The 25,266-nt window shown below is 40.9% G+C and overlaps 3 protein-coding genes across 3 annotated transcripts in view; 2 read left to right on the top strand and 1 right to left on the bottom strand.

Annotated features, from left to right (window-relative positions):
* The window catches only part of LOC118456030 (cell adhesion molecule DSCAM-like), a 533,233-nt gene extending 520,711 nt beyond the window's left edge, over positions 1 to 12,522 (bottom strand). Inside the window, exons 1-2 of the mRNA XM_087831802.1 lie at positions 12,453 to 12,522; positions 11,236 to 11,572 (exon numbers count right to left, since the gene is read on the bottom strand). Of these exons, the coding sequence (XP_087687928.1) occupies positions 11,236 to 11,572; positions 12,453 to 12,522 (407 nt within the window). The remainder of the gene's footprint in view (positions 1 to 11,235; positions 11,573 to 12,452) is intronic.
* LOC148103302 (polymeric immunoglobulin receptor-like) overlaps positions 1 to 25,266 on the top strand; it is a 796,664-nt gene that overhangs the window by 492,108 nt on the left and 279,290 nt on the right. The gene's annotated exons all lie outside the window — the stretch shown is intronic.
* LOC148103315 (V-set and immunoglobulin domain-containing protein 8-like) lies at positions 16,759 to 24,451 on the top strand. The gene is made up of 4 exons (XM_087832037.1): positions 16,759 to 16,990; positions 17,243 to 17,578; positions 19,278 to 19,640; positions 24,229 to 24,451. The coding sequence occupies exons 1-4, from the start codon at positions 16,930 to 16,932 to the stop codon at positions 24,426 to 24,428; spliced, it is 960 nt and encodes a 319-aa protein (XP_087688163.1). The 5' UTR covers positions 16,759 to 16,929; the 3' UTR covers positions 24,429 to 24,451.

Below are 25,266 nucleotides of genomic sequence, written 5' to 3'. Positions count from 1 at the left end.
TGGATCAGCTGGTTCAACAGGTCAGCAGCCTGGATGATTTTCCTCTACGCAAATATCAAACAAAGTCCTGTACACACGGATAACACAGAGTGTATCTGTTAAAACGGTCTAAAAACTGATTTTATAACTCTAAACAAACACAAACCTTACAAGACATAATAACAGTGTTGGAGTGTTAAAGTAAATCAGCTTTAAACCATAAATCTTTTTTCTGAGTATTTCCAGAGTGATTTCTGATGACACCAAACTGTTTGTGTGTCTGTTGTCACAGCAGCCATCAGTGACACCAGCACACAAAAGCAACACAACAGCAGGTTCAAACACTCAGAGGAACAATTCATTTCTAATGTGTGAGCAGTTTAAGAGCTTTAAAATACTGATCATAAGTTTAAAACAAACAACATATAAGAATATAAAATAAAAATCATTCAAAGACTATTTTCTGTTAAGAAGTTTCTGGCTGTTATTACATTTTTTTAAGGTGAAGATTGTCTCAGAGAAAACAACAAAAACGACTCTCCAGCTGCCCTGGAGCAGACTGTAATCATTGCACTAGACGTGCTTCAACATGTTTCAGACACACCTTCATGCTCAGTTTAGCCGTTACCTGTGTGCTCTAAAGGTCTCCTGTCTCCTTTCCTAACCTCCTTTGTCTGACCTCAGTGAAAACACCAATGAAATGAAGGAAAGGTCGCTAGGAGAACTGATAAGGAGTTAGGAAATAACAGAGCCATGTGCTGAGAATGAGCTTACACTCTCTCCCATTAACAACAAGATGCTGACCGTCTACAGGGTAAAAACCACAATGACCAGAAGATGGACTACAAAACGTGCATCTTACTTTTCCACAGTGTGTTCTGACCCTGGTGTTTGAAAAATACGTGTTCACAACAAAGTTAAAATTTAGGGTCAGATTTACTAACATGTGCAGCAGCATCACATCTGTATCTGTAAGAGTTTCACTGTCAGGACAAAAAACTTAAACGAGTCACACAGATGTGAATTACAAAGACTGTTTCACTGTAACTGCAGGAAGTCTAACAGTGAAACTATCCTGCCTCGTGCCCGTTGTGCCTGGCAGTTGTTGCTGGGAGCAGTTATTACTGAGAGGGAGATGTTATCAGAGTCGTTATCACAGCACCAAATCTTTGTCTCTGTCAGTGAACTGGAATGAGCTTCTTCTTCTCTCTGCTGGATCTGAAACAAAGGAAGCTGTTACTGTGTTAGATTCATGTCTGCATGTTGAAACATATTATTAAAAGCAAAGATGTGCACATACAGGCACGTGCCACAGTTTATTTATTTCCATAGTTGTGCATAATGCTGCGAACATCACAGCACTATGAACTGTAGGTAATCCCTCAGGTCCACAGAGATGAGGACTTATAGAAAATGTGAATAAGGACTCAAAGTGTGTGCAGAGAGCCGTCATGCACTTGATAACATGACAACAGGACGGCCCAGAGACCCAGAGAGAAGTTGAACCGTGAAACACTGACGGCTGAAGTGTACCTCTGGTGCAAATTACTGACCTCTGTCATCATTTCAAGTGGGGGAACTTGCACAATCGGTGGCTGACTAAATACTTTTTTGCCCCACTGTACATGTATATATATATATATATATATATATATATATATATATGGTGGCACGGTGGTTAGCACTGTTGCCGCACAGCCAGAAGGTCCTGAGTTCAATTGTAGAGACATTTTAGTCTGTGAATTTGTGGTTTGGAACTTGGTTATGGCTGCTTTCAGCCACATTTACAAAAACGCTCCTCCTGTTCTGACTTTCTGATGATAATCTGAGAGAAAGTGCTGAACTCGTCCTCTGAGCTGTTACAGGAACAGATGTTGGCAGATGTTACAGTTAGAGAGGTCAGTGATGAGTTCTAACAGTCAGTGACTTTCAGCTTTATTTAAACCTTAAATTTAATCTGATGTGTTCAGGTTTAAGCTCAGGTTCAGTTGTTCAGTGAAAATACCAACAGACTCAGAACAACTAAGAGTCAGATGAGCAGAAACAGAGAACACGGACATGTCTGCTGTAACTGCGTCTCTCTGCTCCACTTTGATGTTTGTCGTGTTCGTCTCTGCAGGTGAGATTTAACTGATAGAAACTAAACTGAGTTTATTTCTGAGATAAAGAGTCTCAGTCTGGTTTACATGCTGATTATATTTCTCTAAGAATTAGTTTCTTATTCATTCAGTGTTCAGTGTTCGATGCGAGGCTGGGTGGATGTCAGGGACCAAAGCAGTAAAGCATAAAGGACACAGGTGGTTTTAATTCAAAAAGGGGGTTTTATTGACCGAAAAATATGAAAATTTATTTAACAAAGCCAAAACTTAAACAGGCAGACCAATAAAAGAGGTCAACTCAATAGACTAAACTCAAGATAATAATTAACAAAACCTCAAACAAACATAAGATAAACTGACCTGCTGAAATGACACACGGGGGAACTTAAATACTGGTTTAGCTAAACCAAATGACACACACAGGGGAAAACAAAATGGCTGCCACATAACCAACAAATATAAAACCATTAAACAAACATGAAACACCCCCCAGGCAATGAAGCCTGTGGTTCTATCCAATTAGGCTGTCAGTGGTCAGGTCTACCAGCCCTTTGCCAGACAGGAGGAGAAGCCAACCCCCAGGTAACTCAAAGCAAGAAAGATGTATTAATATAACATAGTGATGGGTAGCTGAGGCCTCGTGAAGCGTTTCAGCACATTCCCCAAACTGTATCGATACTGTGTCGACACAGTGTTGCTGTTTTGCTCCATACTGACACCTGCTGGACCTTAAATATCATTACAGGCAACTTACTTGAGACTCACAACAGACACTGATTCAATGACCAAGTCATACTTGTACACTGTAAGGTATTGTACTGTCCATAAAATCATTTTATATCTTCTATATTACACATATTGTAGACATCTTTAAAATATATTGTGAATGACATTAAGTGAAAATTAAAATGAAAGTATTGTGGATGTAATATTACCCATTTGACTCAGAGTTTATTATAAATTTCTTTTCAGAAAAATAAGTTTATCCAATGTTCTTGCATTTAGTGCTCTGCACTACCCGTCTCACTGGACCCTCTACAATTTGCAGACCACCACAACAGGTCCACTGATGATGCCATAGCCCTGACACACCTGGAGAAGAGAGACACGTATGTGAGGATGCTGTTTGTAGATTACAGCTCAGCATTCAATAACATCGTTCCCTCAAAGCTGGACAGGAAACTGCAGGATCTAGGACTGAGCAGCTCCCTCTGCAGCTGGATCCTTAACTTCCTGTCTGACAGACGCCAAGTGGTCAGACTGGGCAGCATCACCTCATCCCCCATCACACTGAACACTGGTGCTCCACAGGGGTGTGTACTGAGCCCTCTCCTGTACTCACTCTACACCTACGACTGCACGGCCACTAGCAACTCCAACATCATTGTGAAGTTTGCGGACGACACTACAGTGGTGGGTCTTATCACCAATGGTGATGAGACGGGTTACAGAGAGGAGGTCAGCGCCCTGACCCACTGGTGTCAAGACAACCATCTCACCCTCAACGTCGCAAAGACAAAGGAGTTGATAGTGGACTTCCGGAGGTGCAGAGAAGTACACGCCCCCATCACCATCAACGGCGCTGCTGTGGAGAGAGTGAGCAGCTTCCGCTTCCTTGGTGTTCATCTGGCTGAGGATCTTACGTGGTCAGTACACATAAACAAAACAGTGAAGAAGGCGCAGCAGCACCTCTTCTTTCTCAGGAGACTGAAAAGATTTGGCATGAGCCCCCGCATCCTCAGGACCTTCTATCGCTGTGCCATTGAGAGCATCCTCACTGGATGCATCACCACCTGGTACGGCAACAGCACCGCTTACAACAGCAAAGCTCTCCAGAGAGTAGTGCAGTGTTCTGAACGGATAATTGGAGGTGAGCTTCCCTCCCTCCAGGACATCTACAGGAAGCGGTGCCTGAGGAAAGCGGGGAGGATCATCAAGGACTCCAGTCACCCCAGCCATCAACTGTTCAGACTACTTCCATCAGGAAGGAGGTTCTCCAGCATCCGGTCCTGAACCAGCAGACCGAGAGAAGCTTTTTCCACCAGGCCATCAACTGCTGAACACTTCATAGACACCTCAGCTTCACTACTGGAACTTCAACATTATGCACTCCATGCTGTACATTAATGCCACTGTTTTGCACAATATCCAACTACCAACCTCTGTATATTTTATATATTTTATTTTATTTTACTCTATTTAATTTGTAAAATATGTATACACACACACACACACACACACACATATATACACACACGTAGACATACATATTTATTATGCACGATCAGTAATATGCATACACTCTTATATTGTACATATATTTATTCATATAATTCTCAGATTTAGCCATTCTTATATTTGCTTGTTCTTATGTTATTGTACTTTGCACACCTCTGTTGCTTGTGAAGCTCGCACACAACAATTTCACTCACATGTTCTGTACCAGTGTACTTGCACATGTGATGTGACAATAAAAGTGATTTGATTTGAGTCTCAGTCCTCAGAGTCCTCTGCACAGTGCTCAGGGATTTCCTCGTCTTTCATGTTGTCTGCCTTTGTGACGGCCCCAAGCCCTCAGAGACCGACACAAAGCTGTGACTGTTTATCTGCACGTCTCAAACACTCCTCCATTTTGTCTTCAGGCTGAGTGATCTGACTGAGCTCAGCCTCCATTTTCTACAGGGAGACGCTCAGAGAGGCTTTCAGTTTCATTTCACAGGAACAGCTTTGCTTCTGTTTTACATGCAGGTGCTGCACAGAGCACATCCTGTTCAGTCTGTTTGTGTGGCTGACTCCATCTTAGACTAAAGGCTGGGTCAGCTGGTTCAACAGATCAGCAGTTTGTATCGTTTTCATCTGTGGATAAACCAAACAGCCCTGTACACAGTGTGTTTAATACACTGAGTGTGTCATCTGTGAATAATTGTGATTAACATTGTAAAAGGGTCCCAAAAAGTTGGTTCTGTTTATCTGGATGTAGCGTTTTCAGTGGGAGAAACATTTCGTCACACATCCAAGTGACTTCTTCAGTCTCAGCTGACTGCAGGTTTCTCCAACGTCATGAACAGTACATTTGGTTGCAAATGTGCAATCCTATTTCTCCATATTATATATTATGTATTTATATATGTGTATATATGGTGTATTTATGCTTATATCCTTACTCTCATTCCCCTCTGTTGTATCTGTAACATGCAATTTCTGTTGGTGCTGTGAAACTGGAAACTGAATTTCCCGGAGGAACCCACCTGAGGGATTAATAAAGTTTCATCTACTCTAATCTGCAATGACTGAAACTAGACCACTAAATGAACAATGTGAAGTCTGTAAGTCAGTAGCTTGATCATTAATATGTAAATTATACCATTCACAGAGGAATGGCTGCTATCACAGAATTATAAGACAGCGAAAGATGTAGCCTTAGGCCCCATATTTAAGGACCACCTCTGCCTCGAGGAGGGGGCCTAAGAAGAGTCTCTGAGGAACTTGGAGAAAATTTCACCTCTTTCTGATTATTTGTAACCAGCTGACAGGTGAAGTGTGATCATCGGAGGATTCATGGACTGTTCCCGTAAACACAGCTAAACCACGAGGACGCCTTGACTTATGGCTGTCTGTGAGCTCCTGATAAACACATTAATGGAAACAACAGCATGAAAAATAACCTGAACATTTACATTTATAGGAAGCTGATGAAAACCTGATGTGTTCTCCCTTCAGTGACTTTTACCTTTATTTTAAAACTGTAATTTTCACTAATCCAGTCAAGTTTGTCAGGTAGGAGACGGAGCAGTTTGAAAGATTTTCATAAAGCTGTAGATCTTTCAAAGTTTTTCTTTGGACATTGAGCTTTGTCCTTGTAGCTGACAGAGGAAGGCGTATGAATCTCTCAAGTATAAAAACACTCCTAACTCAAAGGATGAAACAGTGTTGTATCAACACTTAAAAGATAACTTGGAACAAAACCAAGTTTAAAGTTTATCTTTAGACACTTTGATGCTGGCAGCCTGTCACTAAAACAGTTCTTCTTTATTTGGTTGAATCCATGAAAAATGTCAAAGATAATAGTTTTCAGCTGAACACAAAAACAATCTGCATATAAACTCATGTCTAATTAATTATTATAACTATAAACCATCTCAGTTTGTTCAAAAAGCAGATACAGGTTCATAGTTTCATAATCTAATCTATTCACTGTTTTCTACATAAGAACCGTTTTCAGACACAGACTTAAAGTCAAAGAGCAGCCATGTTTACCCACAGCATTCAGTTACAGAGGAAGATGTCTATTAGTGCTCAAAGGTACTTCAGAAATAGAGTTTTGTCGGTTATTGCAGGTTTCAGTTGTAACAAAAACAATGAAAAAAAAGCATTCAACAGGTATACATGTAAATCTTTATTAACATTTACATACTGTTCATATTTCATTAATTCACTGAAAAAATTCACTCATAACTCTCTGCTTAAAAATAAAAATTATACAGAGATGTGCAAAAACAGTGAATGTACAGTGGACACACATGAACTGAGCAAACCAACAAATACAAAAACGGGCTACTTAAACAAGGTCACAGAGAGAACAGTGCAGGTTTTGTAGCTAGTTTGGTTTGTAAGGCACAATCCCTTTTTCTTTGGTACAATATCACAAGGAGTGGAGCAGTTCAGTGATGTAGGTGGAGGCTTCAACACCATCAGGCCATAAAATAAGAACCATGATTTGAACTGGGCCTGAAACAGTCGGTGCAGAAGCTCTAACAGTGTAGTGATGTATGGAGTTTTAAAGCTTTGGTCAGACAAGAAAATAGTGCATTAGTTCAGCCGTCCCCAACCCCCGGGCCATGGAACGGTACCGGTGCAAGAATCGTTTCGTACCGGGCTGTGAGAGTTGAGGTGCAGGTGTTAAATTTATGGTTTTCAGGGTTTTTATCGTTATTTTTTTATATCATTTTTATAGTTAACTCTGTTTCCCTGAGTCTTTTCCCAAGTGTTAAGAATAAATCTTTCTTTTTTGGTACCGGTACTGTTTTTTTTTTTTTTGTTCTATTTATCCGAGACACCTTAAAGGCCTGTCTGTGAAAATATTGTCGGACATAAACTGGACCGTGGCACAAAAAAGTTTGGGGACCGCTGCTTTAGTTCATCACACTGACTGCTGATTAAACACTGTCCTCACTGCTGTAATGATTAATGCCACACTGAGGGTGGCTGTGCTTTCAAGTGCTAATGTAATGTACTCATGTTTTTATAATTTGGTTAAAAAGACTATAAAGTTCTGTATGAACATTCATACAGCACATTCACACATCCATCCATCTGAATAGATAAGAGTCAAACGTGTCCCAAAACAGCATCAATGTAAAAAAATCTGTAAATATTTTAAATATTTTTATTTATTTGTATTATGGTTTTTGTATACAAAAGTATTTTGGGGTGATTTTGCTGCTTTCACAGATCAAAGCAGGTGAAATTTGACCTGAACAGTGCGTCGGGTTAAAGACAAGTTGAAAAGGTCTGAAAGATTCTCAGTGCAGGATCAGAAAGAGAAAAATACCTTAGTCTGTAACAGTTTTTACAATCTGTTCATTTTAATTAGCTGGATTTTCAAACTTAAAAAAGCTAACGCCAGCTAAAGAGAAGATTTTTATACAAAATGTTTACAACAGGGCAATAGCCCTAATAAATGCAAACAGCTGACTGGACTGGCTATCTCCCTGGACTTTTTTGGGGAGGCAATAATAATGTGCATGTGAACATTCATTCTTTAATTTATTATTCAGACATTATAATCTAATATCCACAGACCTTCATATACACTCAGATCATCACACAGCGTTTGTGTTGTCACTTCTTTCAGTGTGTGTAGCAGCTGATCTCAGGTCTGTGTTGTTCATCTGTCACAGAACAAGTTCTTACAAACAGCTGAAGCTGAAGCTCCAACACAGAAACACTCACTGACTCTGAGATCAGAAATTCATGTATGTTTGTAACACAGTTTGACTTTGTGTCAGTAAATCTCATGAACAGCCTGAAGATGAATAAACTGTAGTTCAGAGTCACTGACAGACAGCACAGACACACACTGTTGGTCTGAGTCTGAACATGATGATCATCAGTCGTCTGCTGGATATTCAGGAGAGTTAGTTTCTGTCCCCAGATCGTCTGACTGATCGTCTGACTGATCGTCTGACTGATCGTCTGACTGATCGTTTGACTGATACGGATTCTCATCTTCATTCTCAGCATTTACACTTGAATAGGACACTTGAATAGGGGTTTCAACCTTTTTACAATATTTATTTTTTATTTTATTTTTTATCCAGATACAAAACCTCCAAACACCAAGAACAAAAACAATAACTGCCACAACTACCACTATAACGATCAGTGCAACATGTCCATCCTTCTTCCCTCCATCCTCTGTGTCTCCTGCAGGTGAGAAACAGGTGTGAGGTGTCAGCTGTCAGTCTAATTTTAACTAACTTGGTGGTTTTTCTGTGCTTTCTATTATAAAAACAGGACAAACATGATCTGACCAAAACTGCAACCATTGACAACTCATTTAACTCAAATGACAGCTCCTTTAGGGTCAGAGGTCATGTTGGGTTCATCCAGCTGTTCTATATAATTAGACCTGTTTGGCTGCAAATGTGTGAGAGCTCATTAAAACATGTCTGAGACTTTTGGAAGGTCAAATCATCGAGTCTCGAGGCTGAAACACTTGAACCTGTGATTCAGATTTTGTTTTCTTATTTTGTCTTTTATTGGTTTGGTTATTTTTTTCACATTCATTCAGGCAGATGGGATACCTAAGTAACACCCAAAGTGGTATGAACCAACAAGCTCCAGGAGGTGGGACTGAGCTCCCACCTCCTGGAGCTTCATTAACACACCTGTTCATTCTCTGCTGTGACTCCCTCTGATGAAGCAGCAGCAAGCTGTGAAACGTAAGGGAAAAGAGGCTGAATTGGGCCCAAATGGAGCCTTTTTGATTAAATTAGTGGTCTTGAAGGGTAGAGAGCAAATTCTAACCCTTTGGACTTTTAGAAATTGATTTTATTGGACTCTTTTTGTCCTAGATTGGCTTTTAAGGTATCTTCTAAATTAATTAATAAACATTTGGTTTATGTTAGTGAGGCCTTACCTTGTAGAGAAGCCTGCCTGAGCCCCACTTTATTAATTGGAAGCTAAAGCTGTGGGCCAGAACCTCCTTTTATCCTCCTTTTGTCACACCAACCAAACTATATCTCCAAAAGTTTATTCTGTTCATCTGGACGTAGCGTTTTGTGGGAGAAACGTTTCGTCACTCATCCAAGTGACTTCTTCAGTCTCAGCTGACTGCAGGTTTTCCCAAACTTATAAAGAACATTTGAATAATGACTGAAACCAGCCCACTGAAGGAACAATGAGCTGAACAAAATGCTACGTCCAGATGAACAGAATCAACTTTTGGAGATTTGCTTCCCTGGATGATTGAGAATGCATCAAGACAACCAAACTATACTTTGTACACACACACAACTGTTATACAAAGCATCAAACGGTGCTTTGTATAACAGTTGTGTGATAAACTGCTTTCCTAATTTCAGAATTGCAGCTAAAAGATGACTTTGCAACAACAGCTTCCAGATGTTTGTGTGCTCAGTGTGATCAATACTTTACATAATTACTGAATTAAGTTCTGTAAATATTCATAACGCAGCTGTTACACAAACTGTGGATTGTGACTTTTATAGGATTGAGTGAGAATAAGTTTAAAATACAAAGATCAGGTTTCAAGATGCTCTCAACCATGAAAAAAGTATTCTTTTTAATCAGAAGAGGTGACAGTGTTTATTACAGTTGGACCCCACCACAGCTCTGCAGTCAAAACCTGGCTGACTGCAACCACTAAGAGTGAATAATATTAAACTCTCAATAAATCATATATTTTTCATCTCTGTTCCCAAGTTTCTAGATTTTTTTCCTTTTTTTTTATAAGACAAAGACTGAACTTTATTTTTCCATATTTGGCAATATTCACATTCTGTTTAACTTGCTGCTTTTTTGATGAAGTGGTGCAGACTAATGAAGCAGAATACATATAGAATAGAATAGTTGTTTGCAAGTTGTTTGTTTAAAACAAAAATTACTGATTCATTGTGAATGAGTTTGAATAAATAAAGTTGCAGCTAGGCTTTTCTGTCATTGTTTTGTTTACATGGGGCCATGTGGGGAATGATGTAAAAAGTTTGAGAATCACTGAGTTGCACGGTTTCAGTTTTGGTCAGTTTTTAAATGAAAGACATAAAATCCACCAGTATATACCATATAATATAATGACAGCAATGTATCAAGATAAATACAAGCCAAGCAAAACTATTTAAGTTTATACACTCTCAGATAAAAATATAAAATATCACAAACATTTGGACAGATTAAAATCTTTAACCTGTTACCATCCAGCAGGTCACCAGTGAATCACTTACAGTTTTAGCCCCATGCTAAACAATCATATGTTCAGCAACTAGAATATGTTATCTTTGAAATGAAATCAACTCTGCTGTGTATATTTATCTTCCTGTTAAATATGTCTGAATATTTTTATGATTGCCTTTGATTTATATCAGAATTCCAAACTGTGATGAAGTGGTTGAAGTGCAAGATGAGTAATAACTGTAATCTCTAACTGAAATTTAAGTGTTTGTGTTGTTCAATGATTTGTGCACAACAACAAAAATGGGACCTCTCTCATCCATCAGTCACCATGTGGACATTTTTCTGACACACTTTGAAGCTGATGGACGTTTTGTGTCTGCACTAAGTACGTTTTCACCAGCTATGGCACCGGCAGGATTCACTTTCACAGACTCACAACCACCAGCTTCACCCCTCCCCTCCCCCTCCAGCTGTAGCCTTTAACATTGAGTTTCCCCACACATGTTTACAGACGAGTTAGAGAGCAAGAGAAGAAGAGACGGATTCATAAATGTCTTTGTTTCTGCTCTAACCTTACCCAAACAATGCTGCTCTACAACTCTAGACTACCAGCCACAAAGACAACAGCTGGAGAAACATCTGTCTACCTCTGACATCCACCAGCTCATCCATACAACAAACACACATCAACAACCAGGAAGCAGCTTCACCTCTGATCACACACACACTCAACTCTACTCACTCACCTGGAGGATCAACACGAAGGTGGATCAAGTTGAGCTTCCATGAGCTTGTATCTTTCATGAGAACACGACACTCGTATGTTCCAGTGTCATTAATCGTCACATCCTTCAGAATCAAAGACACGTCTCCATCCTTCATCTGTCTGTCCTGCAGATCCACCCGCGTCTTAAAAGATGGATGCTGGTTTTCTGGATCACACGTCCCATCCTGGTACAAAAGCACATATTTATCTCCCAGGTCATCTCTTCTCCACTTTACAACCATGATCTTGTTGTTTGGAGCTCGACATGTCAGAGGGACGTTCTGTCCAGACTTAGCTGTGATGTTTTTCTGGTCTGAAAGAGGAAACAACACAGAGCAGAGAGGTTAAAGGTCAAAGTACAATTATGATCTGATCTAGATCTTCAACTCCAACACTCTCCAACATGTGGATCTGAGTCCATCAGACTGGTGGTAGTTGTGATATGTCAAAACAAGTGGAAAGTTAATTCAATGGACATTAAATCTGCCTTTTTGAATTATATATGTAACAATATAACATATGTATATACGAAACAATATAACTGTCGAGAGACAGTTATATTCGCCCCCCACCTGAAGCTGGCAAGGACAATGTTCTATGGAAATCAAAAAATCAAAAAAGTGTGTGTATGGACTTGCAGATGCTTCACTTTATTGGTACAATAAGACATTATGCTGAACACTGGTGGTAAAAATATCACAGGTTGATCCCACAGTGTTTTCTTGGCAAAATGAACAATCTGAGATTACCAGAGTTATCACGTTGATGATTTTCTTTAGGCTGGTTCAAGTTAATTTGCAACTCATGTCATTCCTGTACTGAAATCTACCTTCCTTGTGGGCCATGAAGAACATGACAGCTTCTCTTAGGTTGATATGGACATTTGGAGAGTTAATGATGTAATAGAGGTGCATCAACAACTTTACATTGACAACCTACAACCGGTTCAGGGAGTTTTTAGGAGATCAGAGAGAGGGGAAACAAATTCTGTCGGGGATACCTAGTTTGGCACAACCCTTTTGCCCCAGCGTATAGTGGCCCCGTTAAACAGACAAACTAAAACAATATAAATATAATTCTTAGATAAATGTAAATTTATTACTATTATTTATTATTATTTTATTTAAACCTGCACGATACTTTTTATTTATCTTAATCTTAGAACTAAACAGTTTCTAATAGTTCAATCTCACCTGCAGAGACAAACACGAAGACTCCGACAAAAAGCAATGTCGAGCAGAGGGATGCAGTTACAGAAGACATGTCCGTGTCATGATGGTCCAACTCTGAGTTTGTTCTAAATCTCTGAGTTTGTTGGTATTTTCACTAAATAACAGAACCTGAATTTAAAATCCGATTTAAAGGTTTAAATAAAGCTTAAAGTCTGACACCTCTAACTTTCTTCCGCCAGGTCCACTTGAAGCTGACGCTCCGGTGCGTGTGTCAAAAAAAAACAAAAAACACGCCGCTTCGGAAGCACTGTGTCGAGACTTGATTCGTTTGGCCAGAGTCACGTGATCAGTGACGTCCGAAGATTCATTTAGGAAATTAACTACTTCGGTACCAGATTCAATGGTTTATGGGGAAGTGAATCATTCGCTGGATTTGTGGAGTATTTAACTACTGATCATTACACTGAAAAATATGGAGCCAGCGAGGAAGAGAGGAGGTTCTGTCGTGTGTCCGAGTATTTTGAGTTAATTTTGGTCAATTGGGTGGGTTTGCTAGGTTTCTGTTCTTGTTGTTTACTTTTGTATTGTGTGTTTATTTTATCTGAAACCGTGAAAAACTTAAAATTTCTTAACAAAACAAAAATCTGCATTTTCATAACATAAATATCATCAAATAACTTTAGAAAAACTACCATTTGACTCTTTAAATGTAATATAATAATAAAAAAAAACCTTTTATTTAAAATGATATTTAAATGTTATTCTACAAAATGTACAGCAATTTAAAAATTTTAAATGTGTTTATTCTTTTTAGCTGATAGTCTGCAAGACCCAGGAAGACCGTATACCTGCATTTCTACAGTTTCTGTGCACTTCAGCCTCTTCTGTTCCATGTGAGGGAATTTTCTTTAAGGCAGGAGAAATTATCTCCACGAAAAGAAACAGACTCTGCCATCGAACAGTGGAACAAATTCTCTTCTTAAATAAAAACATGAACAGGATAACCTTAAATGCATCATGTGTTTACTTCCATTCTCCCTTTCCAGTTCACAATCAATTCTACACTCAGGTCAAAAATGTATAAGAAAATTTACCTAATATAATATTATGTAAAAACATACCTGTTCAGCTGTCCAGTGATTAATTGCATAAAGACATGCAGGACCTCACAGCAGAAGCATATTCCATAACGCGTTGTACATTATTATAGGTATTTTTCTATCTATCTATCTATCTGATTGTAACACAGGACCACACACACACAACTGGTTTATGCTTAGACTGTCTTTTATTGGGAATATGTGGTTTTTGGCACCCGTCTCGGACGCAGCCACTCCGGGTCTCTCCCAGCATCATCTGCTCCTTCTCACTGCGGGCACACATAAAACACATCTCCCTCATTAAAACAGTCCTGTACACCTGTACGCCTCCGTTCCGCCAAGAGAGCTCACTGTGTCACCCCTCCTGTGCAGCAAGCCAGCAAACCACACCCCCCCCACACTGATATTACAAGGAAACTGTAAGAGGTGACGCAAACATTTCAAGAGATTCTTACTCTAGGTCATCCTCACTCTTCCTCCTCCACCTCACAGCCCAAAGCACTGTACCATTTCAGAGAAAGTACTGTACTTTGGATATTCTCGTGCCTCGTGCCTGGGCCATTCTAGAGATGGAGTAGCTTGAGCCAAACGGTAAAATACGTGGCATAGAGTTTTCAAATGATCTTGCCATGTTTCAGTATAAGCTACTAGATCATCTAGGAAGGCACTGCAGTTGGACAGGCCACGGAGGACTTTATTTACCAGCCTCTGGAAGGTGGCGGGAGTGTTGCACATGCCAAACACCATGACTGTGTACTGCAGCCTTTTGAACCTCTGTTTTTGAGTTGCCGCCTGTGAAATGAGTAGTGTTCTATTAGTGTTCTTGTGTTATTTGAATATATGAGTTGGGGTTTTTTTGGTTTGTTGAACTTGCATCATTGCCTAGTGAGTCGTTTCACTAACGGTTTTCAGTTGTGGTAATAAACCTTGTGGGGTTTCTTTGACCCTGTCTCTGGGCTCATTTATGTTACCTCCCCTGTCGCCTAACAGAGCCAGGGCGTAACAGGGATAAATAAAGTCTCTCTGACTCTGACTACTACATACAGTGGCTTGCATAAGTATTCGGTCCCCTTGAACTTTCCCACATTTTGTCACAGTACAGCCACAAACATGAATCAATTTTATTTGAATTCCACGTGAAAGACCAACACAAAGTGGTGAACACGTGAGAAGTGGAACGAAAATTATATATGATTCCAAACATTTTTTTCTTACAAATAAATAACTGTAAAGTGGGGTGCGTGTAATTATCAGTACTGTAATGTACTAGTATATGTACATACTGTACTGTAGTTTTGTTCGGAGTGCTCAGGTTAGCTGTAAATTTCCCTCTAACTGCTAGTGGAGACATTCCTGCACCATACAGTTTCAGATCTGTGTGTTGCAGCTGTGGTTTTTGTGCTTGGGTGTTGTACTCTTTTTCAGGCAAGACGGTTACATCGGCTCCTGTGTCAATTTTGGGCCAACAGTCTACATTGTTAATTTTTATTTTAGTCATCCACGCATCCTCAGTTCTATCTGAGTCTACTGTTCCCAAAAATGCTACCTCCCTCTCTGCACTGTCACTCCCTACTGCCTGATCTTTCTTTTTACACTGACTGCAGAATACCTCTTTGGCTGGGCACAGGTTTTTGCTGTGAGAGGGTGTCTTTTTACAGCGGTTGCATTGTCTTATTTCACGTTTCACATTCCTCTCTGTGTTTTGTGGCACCATCTTTCTTGTTTTGAACCGTTTTATTTTTGCTTTAACTATGTCCACGGTACAAGGATTTTCCTGCTTGAAGTGGTTTTTAAGAAGATCCTGCTGCTTCTTAACGAGCTCACTTTGACGGATCCGTATCACTGCTTTTTCTAAACATGAGCCCCCCCACCCCCGGAATGACTCGCAATACCTGTTCTTATTTTACTCCACACTGCCATCTGTACACCCCCGCCCCCAATCTAGTATTTTAATTTACATATCTTTAAGATTATGATTAGCAACCGCTCTTGAGCTTTATATTTTTAAGTCTTTCTGCCACAATCTCGCAGGATCAGCCCACAGCGGGGGGACAGATTCTATGGTCTGCCAGTGATGTCACTTTGGCTGATGATTGTCTTTAGTATGTAGCTGATGATTGGTGATGAGATAAGTTATGTTTTGTTGTTCTGTGTTAAATACGTATACCTGCTTTAGATTTAATCGCTTTCGTTATGACGCACTTTATGATCGTCCAACCTACCAAGCGTCACTCAAATACTGCACCCTTAAGCGAAGGGTGTTGCGTACAAGCTTGTGGCTGAACGACAACACTTTAAACTTTATTTAAACCTTAAATTTAATCTGCTGTGTTCAGGTTTTAACTCAGGTTCAGTTGTTCAGTGAAAATACCAACAGACTCAGAACAAACTAAGAGTCCGATGAGCAGAAACAGAGAACACGGACATGTCTGCTGTAACTGCGTCACTCTGCTCCACTTTGATGTTTGTCGTGTTCGTCTCTGCAGGTGAGATTTTATAATTTAACCTTTCTAAGAACAAATTGCATTTTCCTGTGAGACAACCAGTTGGCAGTAGAGTTACTTTCATATTGGTTCAGTCTGTCTGTGTCTGTGTGTGGAGAAACTGGGTGGGGTCACTCCGTCTTTCTGTGTTTCTGCTGTATATTCTGAATATTAAATTCTGTTGCCAGGACACGACTTAATTCTGTGTTACTGGTTAAAGAACAGCAGTCACAGTCACTTTTAATCGCCTCTTTTTGGTGCTGCGCATTTTCTTTCTTCTTCTTCTTTTTTTTTTTTTTTTACCAGTCTGCTGCTCTGTGCAAAATGGAGGAAGCGGCTGAGATCTGTTACCGTAATCTGTGATTATCAGCTGTAACTGCGTCACTCTGCTACACTTTGATGTTTGTTGTGAGATTTAACTCTGAGATAAACCAGGAAGTTTTGGCTGCATAATTATTATTTGTTCTCAAGAGACAAATATTTCCCTGAGACTTATTTTCATAGTTTCAGTTTTTCTGTTTGAGACGATGAAACGAGAATCAAACTGCCGTCAGAAACAAAACGTTCTTCTGCTTCAGCGACTGTAACACAAACTGTTCCTACATGACGACACATGAGAGGTTCTGATTTTGTTCTGTGGAGATCGTTCAACAACTGAACACTAAAACTTTTCCACTTCGCCTCGTTTGTTGTGACGCACTTCTCTGCGCATCCTCAGCCCAACCTACCAAACGTCACTCTAACGCCACGTCCTCACGAGACATGGAAGAGTTTTAACCGCAGCTTTAACTTTATTTAAACCTTAAATTTAATCTGCACTGTTCAGGTTTAAACTCAGGTTCAGTTGTTCAGTGAAAATACCAACAGACTCAGAACAAACTAAGAGTCCGATGAGCAGAAACAGAGAACACGGACATGTCTGCTGTAACTGCGTCTCTCTGCTCCACGCTGATGTTTGTCGTGTTCGTCTCTGCAGGTGAGATTTAACTGATAGAAACTAAACTGAGTTTATTTCTGAGATAAAGAGTCTCAGTCTGGTTTACATGCTGATTATATTTCTCTAAGAATTAGTTTCTTATTGATTTAGTTTGTCTGTGTGACGGCGAAACAAGACTGAGTCTGCGTAGACATAACATCTGTAATCCAGATGTGACAGACACAAAAGAGGCTGTTGAACAGTTGTACTTTGACCTTTAACCTCTCTGCTCTTTGTTGTTTCCTCTTTCAGACCAGAAAATCATCACAGCTGAGTCTGGACAGGACGTCAGGCTGACATGTAGAGTTCAAAACAACAACATTGTAGTTCTACTGTGGAGCAGAACTAACCTGGGAGATGAATATGTGCTTTTGTACCGGGATGGGCACTTTGAGCCACGCAACCAGCATCCATCTTTTAAGAACCGGGTGGATCTGCAGGACAGACAGATGAAGGATGGAGACGTGTCTTTGATTCTGAAGAATGTGACGATTAATGATGCTGGAACATACGAGTGTCGGGCTATTCAGGGAATCAGACAACCTATGACGCTCATCAGCATCATCCACCTTCGTGTTGTTCCTCCAGGTGAGTGAGTAGAGTTGAGTGTGTGTGTGATCAGAGGTGAAGCTGCTTCCTGGTTGTTGATGTGTGTTTGTTGTATGGATGAGCTGGTGGATGTCAGAGGTAGACAGATGTTTCTCCAGCTGTTGTCTTTGTGGCTGGTAGTCTAGAGTTGTAGAGCAGCATTGTTTGGGTAAGGTTAGAGCAGAAACAAAGACATTTATGAATCCGTCTCTTCTTCTCTTGCTCTCTAACTCGTCTGTAAACATGTGTGGAGAAACTCAATGTTAAAGCCTACAGCTGGAGGGGGAGGGGAGGGGTGAAGCTGGTGGTTGTGAGTCTGTGAAAGTGAATCCTGCCGGTGCCATAGCTGTGAAAACGTACTTAGTGCAGACACAAAACGTCCATCAGCTTCAAAGTGTGTCAGAAAAATGTCCACATGGTGACTGATGGATGAGAGAGGTCCCATTTTTGTTGTTGTGCACAAATCATTGAACAACACAAACACTTAGAGCTGCTTTCAGTGCTGCCTGCTTTGTTACTGCACACATTTCTGATGGTCCTACAGTCCAACGTAGCAAACGTCTCCCTGAAGCCTCTTCTTAGAGACCAAAGGTTGGATCAGAGCGAGCAGCTGAAAGGACACATCTGTGAATGCAGTCAGAGACTTTCTCACAACCTCACACTTCATCTGATCAGGTTTAGACTCAGGTTCTCTGTTAGTCACATAGACCAGCCCCCAACCCCCGGGCCTCAGACCGGTACCGGTCCGTGAGTCGTTTGGTATCGGGCCGCGAGAGTAGACGCTCAGGTGTGAAATTTATAGTTTTCAGGGTTTTTATCGGTTTTCAGCGTTATTTTGTTATTGTTTTTATCATTAACTCAGTTTTCCTGGGTCTTTTCACGTGTGTTATTAATATATCTTCTTTTATTCGGTACCGGTACTAGTTTTATTTTGTTGTATTTATCCGCGACACCTTAAAGGCCGGTCCATGAAAATATTGTCGGGCACAAACCGGTCCGTGGCGCAAAAAAGGTTGGAGACCGCTGACTTAGACTACATATTCACACATTTATAACATTCTAAGATAAGTAAGTAATTACACTGGCGCTGCTCTGCTGCACTTTGCTGTTTGTCCTTGTCTTCGTCTCTGCAGGTGAGATTGAACTAAACTGAGTTTCTCTCCGAGATAACAAGAAGTACAGGAGGATTATTTTCATCTGGATTCAGTTTGTCTGTGTGTGTGAAGGAGACACGAGGCTGGGTGGAAACATCTGTAATCCAGCTGTGTCAGAGACAAAGAAGTGTAATGTGTGTGTCAGTGTGATGTGTTGTCATTTCAGGAGTCAGTATGCAGCTACAAAGCTTTTTGTTCAGTGTATACAAACAGCTGTAGCTCCATAAAGGCAGCAGAGACTCACAGTGTCTTATAATGAGAGGCTGCTTTCTCTCACACATTATGTTCACTTATTATCAGCACATGTTGTTGTTCTGTGGAAGCTAACATCTTGTAGTTTCTGACACTTTACATGTTTAGCATGAGGCTAAAATCCCCCCTCAGTGGGTCACTGGTGACCTGCTGGATGTTCAGAGGTTCATTAAATCCAACATGACTAAAAACTCAAATGTCAAAGGAAATAAAAAATATTTAAAGTCAATCATTCTGATCATAATTGTACTTTGACCTTTAACCTCTCTGCTCTGTGTTGTTTCTTCTTTTAGTCCCAGAAAACATAATCACAGCTGAGTCTGGACAGAACGTCACTCTGAGATGTAAAGCTCCAAACAACAACATCATCACAGTTGTAGAGTGGCGCAGAGCTGACTTGTGGTTTGAACATGTTCTTTTGTACCGGGATGGTGACTTTGTTCCAGACGACCAGCATCCATCTTTTAAGAACCGGGTGGATCTGCAGGACAGACAGATGAAGGATGGAGATGTGTCTTTGATTCTGAAGAATGTGAACACTGATGATGATGGAACTTATGAGTGTCGTGTCTTCATGGAAGGAACAAACCGGAGGAAGAGAGCTAATCGGAAGACCGATCCCATCAGCAGCATGTACCTCAGTGTTGATACTCCAGGTGGGTGAATAGAGTTCAGTGTGCGTTCAAAGGTGAAGCTCTTCCTTTGTTTTTGGGGTGTGTTTGTTTATGGATAACTGAGACATGAACTAAAGAGTTAGACTAATGTCTCAGTGAGCTGTGTTGAGCCTTAACTCAGAGTTTTCGCTTTGTGAAAGGGACACACACACACACACACATTCATTACAAAATTCCTTAAAGCTCAGGTCCTCTACCAGAGGCCTCGGAGCTTGAGGATCCTGCGCAGTATCTTAGCTGTTCCTAGGATTGTGAGATCTCCGATGTTGTTCCTGGGATCTGCCGGAGCCACTGGAGCCTAGCTTGGGAGTCACCGCACCTAGTGCTCTGATTATCACTGATACCACTGTTACCTTCACCCTCTACACCTTCTCGAGCTCTTCTCTGAGCCCCTGGCATTCCTCAAGCTTCCCATGTTCCTTCTTCCTGATGTTGCTGTCATTCAGGATCACTACATCGATCACTACGGCCATTTTCTGTTGCTTATCTACCATCATTATGTCTGGTTGGTTAGCCACCACCAGCTTCTCCATCTGTATCTGGAAGTCCCACAGGATCTTAGCTCGGTCATTCTCCGCCACCCAAGGGGGTGTCTCTCATTTTGACCTTGGGACCTCCAGCCATACTTGGCAAAGATGTTTCTGTATACTGCACTAGCCAATTGGTTATGGCTTTACATAACTGTGTCCCAATTTCTAGGCCGCACCCTTCTGATTTGTGTCACCAGCTGTCTCAGTGGAGCTTAATAAACTCGGCCGTCTGCTCCTTGCTATCTAAAATATAACAGGACATTGGAGTAAATTCTCAACCATCTCACACTTCTGTTCATCAGTTTTCTGTTTGGCGTTTATTCAGCTGTGTGAAAACTATAACTTTAATTTCAGCCAGACAGATTTACATTGGGAAAAATAAAACACTGAAAAAAGGCCAAACAATAAATAATTTGTTATCTAAGTGATTTCTATATCATGTTTAATCTGAGTAGTGAAACACCGTGGACAGTTTAAAAACGATGTGCCGGGAGTTCACTGTTGTCACCGGCTCTAGTGAGCCTTGACCTCCCAGTAAGCTATTGAGCTGGTGAGTGATAGGTTTGTAGCTTAAACCTATTCGCTGGAACGTTGAAGACAATGTAATTACACAGCAAAGCAAGACACGAAGTAGGCAAAGATCTTCATGTTTCTCGTGCACGGGAGAGAACCGGACAAACGCCGTTCCTTCGCTTGACCCCAGTTGCTCTCGTCCGCTCCCCCGTAACACTGCTCTTTTATTGAGGTTACATGAATATGCATAGGTTCATTAACATACGCCGCCTATATACAAACAAAGAGTACCTTGCCTGTGTGTGTGTGTGTGTGTGTGTGTGTGTGTGTGTGTGTGTGGTCAGAGTGTGACCCCATAAATGACTTCCCTAAACCTACTGGTCTGGAAAGTCTAGCACTTAGCCTAAAACAGATATAGCCACGTTTATCCTACCATAAAACAATAAGAGAAGGTACGACCTCTCCCACGCTCCCAGGATGTAGGTGTGGATTCCAGAACACTCTGGAATGCACACCAAGCCTTTGCAGACTATTAAGGATGACACATCCTATCACTACACAATTATTTAAACACCTCTACCAATCTAAGACTAATTATAAAACTCTAAGCATATATAAGTAGATATTTCTAAGCATAAATGACAATCAACATTACAAAGCCTAACATTCCCTCCTTTTTGACCTTTATGCTAGAAAAGTTCCCAGTTATGATCACCTCATGTCTGACAGTGTAAATGCAAACATTTTTATACACAGCATATGTCAATCACCCTAAATTACTGTAAAAGTACACAGTTTAACAAATGTATTAGCAGTTATCCCAGTCCTCATTGATCTCATCCAATGGCAAACTGCATCCTACGAGCAAACAAATGAATTGTTAATAGTCAAAAGAGAAATTAACATTTTCAAAAACATCCCAGCTCTGCGGTGATCACCCATCATCTGTGCAGAGTGGTTTTAGTTCGGCCAATGGCATGTGCCATGGTGATCCATAAATATGATCACAAGTTTATTTAATTATTTTTCAACCCAACAAAACAAATAAACAAAAACATGATGCTGATGCTATGAACACTCTACACACGAGTCAAGATGCAGGAAAACTGCTGCGCATCTGAAAGAAGAAACTGAACTCACGGAAACGCTGCACACTCCAGTTATCACAGTTATCATGGTTCTGTTTCCCTCTCTTTGAAGAGTTCTCAGCCAGCTCCTGATCTGACAATGTGTAGCTTGCTCATCAGCTCAGAAGAGACCACAACGCAACCTCACACAGTGGTTGCGTGCTTTGCCCCACAGTGGCAAAGACTTGCACTTTCATATTCAATTCAGCTTCTCCATCATGTACTTTTAGATGTTTCATACAGGGTTCAGCATATTAGTTGTTTTCATAGGTGTGCTCTATATCTCAACAATGGCTCATATTAGGATGACAGTTTTTCAGACAGGTCAAGTGCCTCTATGCGCGTAATTAGTTAAAATATTTACCTATATCACTTCATCTCATATGTCATTGTACCGAATTTGAGCAACCCTAAGATTAATGCAGATTACTTTTAACAACTGACACAGACGTACACAAACAACACAAATAGGCCTTTAACTTTCCCCAGCCTGCGTGAACCCGCACGGCATAGGCGTCGCTCTCTTTTGTTTATAAGCCTGCGATTAACCGCACGGCTCAGGTCCGCGTGAAACCCGCGCGACCGTGCTCGCGTGAACCCGCGCAGCTAAGGAGCCGTCGCTCTCTTTTAAAAAAAATACTACTAATACTAAATACTTTGCGCTGCCAGGAGCGAAGTCCAACATAAACGTCTGTCACCCTCTGACGCACTCTTGGTTGCTTAGGAACCCATGATAACAACAAGAGCCTGTGTCACAGACCACGTGTTCTGCTCCGCACCCACTCACACAAACACACTCAAACACAACAGCAACAACAACACAAAATAGGCCTATTGTCCAGCACAGTCTGGACCCCGCGGAACTTCTCAACGCCCCACAAAGCGGCGGAGAACTCACCTCTCGCTCCACAAAGCAGCGAGGAACTCAGTTATCGCTCCACAAAGCAGCGAAAAACTCACTTATCGCTCCACAAAGTAGCGAACTTCTCAACGCCTCACAAAGTGGCGGAGACTGCACAACCACACGGTTATAGAGTCGGGCTCTAGGAAGTTACTTGGTGTTGCTTAGCGTGTAATATCAGCCTCGGATCCCGCCGATCGTCATTCATCGAGGAGGAAAGACAGACAGTTAATCCACAGGAACTTCCTGGCTGACGTCAGTCTTTCAGTGTGTCTCTTCTCCCCTCGGTGAATGTCGACTCCAGGGATCGAAGGACCAATTAATGATAGGTTTGTAGCTTAAACCTATTCGCTGGAACGTTGAAGACAATATAATTACACAGCAAAGCAAGACACGAAGTAGGCAAAGATCTTCATGTTTCTCGTGCACGGGAGAGAACCGGACAAACGCCGTTCCTTCGCTTGACCCCAGTTGCTCTCGTCCGCTCCCCCGTAACACTGCTCTTTTATTGAGGTTACATGAATATGCATAGGTTCATTAACATACGCCGCCTATATACAAACAAAGAGTACCTTGCCTGTGTGTGTGTGTGTGTGTGTGTGTGTGGTCAGAGTGTGACCCCATAAATGACTTCCCTAAACCTACTGGTCTGGAAAGTCTAGCACTTAGCCTAAAACAGATATAGCCACGTTTATCCTACCATAAAACAATAAAACAAGGTACGACCTCTCCCACGCTCCCAGGATGTAGGTGTGGATTCCAGAACACTCTGGAATGCACACCAAGCCTTTGCAGACTATTAAGGATGACACATCCTATCACTACACAATTATTTAAACACCTCTACCAATCTAAGACTAATTATAAAACTCTAAGCATATATAAGTAGATATTTCTAAGCATAAATGACAATCAACATTACAAAACCTAACAGTGAGTAATAGACGTCTCCAAAAATATCAGAGCACTTTTGCAAATATATGATTTGTTAATAAATTGAGCAGATATTTGAAGTTTACACAGCTACATTCTTGCCTGAAAATATGTTAAATGTTTATTTTGTGACACAGAAAGAATAATTTTAAAACTAAGTAGCTGCCGACACTGTTGGAAAACTGAATTTGCTGGGCGGCGCTATGAATTCTGGGACAGGTTGGGCCACGATGGATACAGCTGACCCATCCTTCAAATCTGGGGAAATGAAGGACGCATTTGGAGCAGCCTTCAAATTGGGACAGCCTTTGTTTTTGTTTGTTTGTTTTTTAATAGCCATTTTCAACAACCATATGACAGCTGCAGCTTTAGTCAGTTTTTAGTTTTTAAATGAAAGAGGACAGAAAAAAAAACACTGTTATGCAAATTTTCACACTTTCTACACATTCGAACCTTTTCTTTTTTTAACCTAATCTTATGCACTAGAGAAGGAAATGGATTCTGTTCTGTTCGGCATTTGTCCCCTACCTGACAGCTGACACCTTACCCCTTTTTCTCACCTGCAGATCAACCAGGAAACGATGGAATGGATGGATCTGTTGGATCTGTTGGACTGATAGTTGGTCTGATAGTTTTAATTCTGATTCTTGTTGCTGAAGTTGCTTATATCACCTACAAAAGAAAACGACGCAATTCTAAGACTGTTTTTGATTCGGGCAGTGCAATACAGAACAGAACATTACAGCCTCTGATTGAGATGAACTGAAGAGATGATGGAATCACCAGAGGAGATAGATCCTTTAGAGTGGTGGCACTCAGGTTGTGGAATGCTTTGCCTCTATCATTTGGCTTTTGACATTACTCATTATGAGAACATATATATATAGATATTATTTTATAGTTTTAGTGTTAATTTGTTAATTTGCAAGTATAACCTCATGCAGTAGCGGTTTTTGATACAGGCGACACGGGCGGTTGCCCGGGGCGGCATCATGGTGGGGGGCGGCATCACGCACATGGGCAAAAAATAAAAATAAAAAAATTGCTCGTACCCATTCTGCCCCGACGTCATGCCAGCGCATATTGGGAATGGTACAGGCACCGATTGGTTTTCTGCTGCCCATTTGCTGGGAGTAAGGGCGCCCTCCGTTTGCGAGCTGCGCCTGCTGCTTGCGGCACAGGGAGGAGAGGGCGGGAGATTCTTTGGTTGGCTGGAGCAGCATCTAATAACTAACTCACAAAATAAGAAAAAATAAAAACAAACTAACAAACACGAAAACACCAGACATTATAATACAGACTTATAATTTGCACCGATGTTTTTTCGAAATTCTATAAAGTGAGCGCGAGAGCCCTCTGTGCGCCTGCTCGCTGCTGAAGTCAAAGTAAACTTTATTGTCATCTCCGCTACATACAGTCCAGTTTATAGAGAGACGAGACGACGAGGCTCCAGTTACAGCAGTGCAAGTAAACAAACAATAAATATAAGAAGGGTAAGAAAATAAATATACACTTTAGGACTCGGGATAAAGGGATCAATAACAATTTAAAATTTAAAATTTACAGTTTGATGATTTAAAGTCTCACACACAACCCGTCGAAAG

The sequence above is a fragment of the Neolamprologus brichardi genome, chromosome 3 (assembly GCF_056152115.1).
Source record: "Neolamprologus brichardi isolate AB-2024 chromosome 3, ASM5615211v1, whole genome shotgun sequence".
NCBI lineage: Eukaryota > Metazoa > Chordata > Actinopteri > Cichliformes > Cichlidae > Neolamprologus > Neolamprologus brichardi.
Note: the sequence above shows the minus strand (reverse complement) of the source record. Positions and strands in the feature narration are given on the sequence as shown.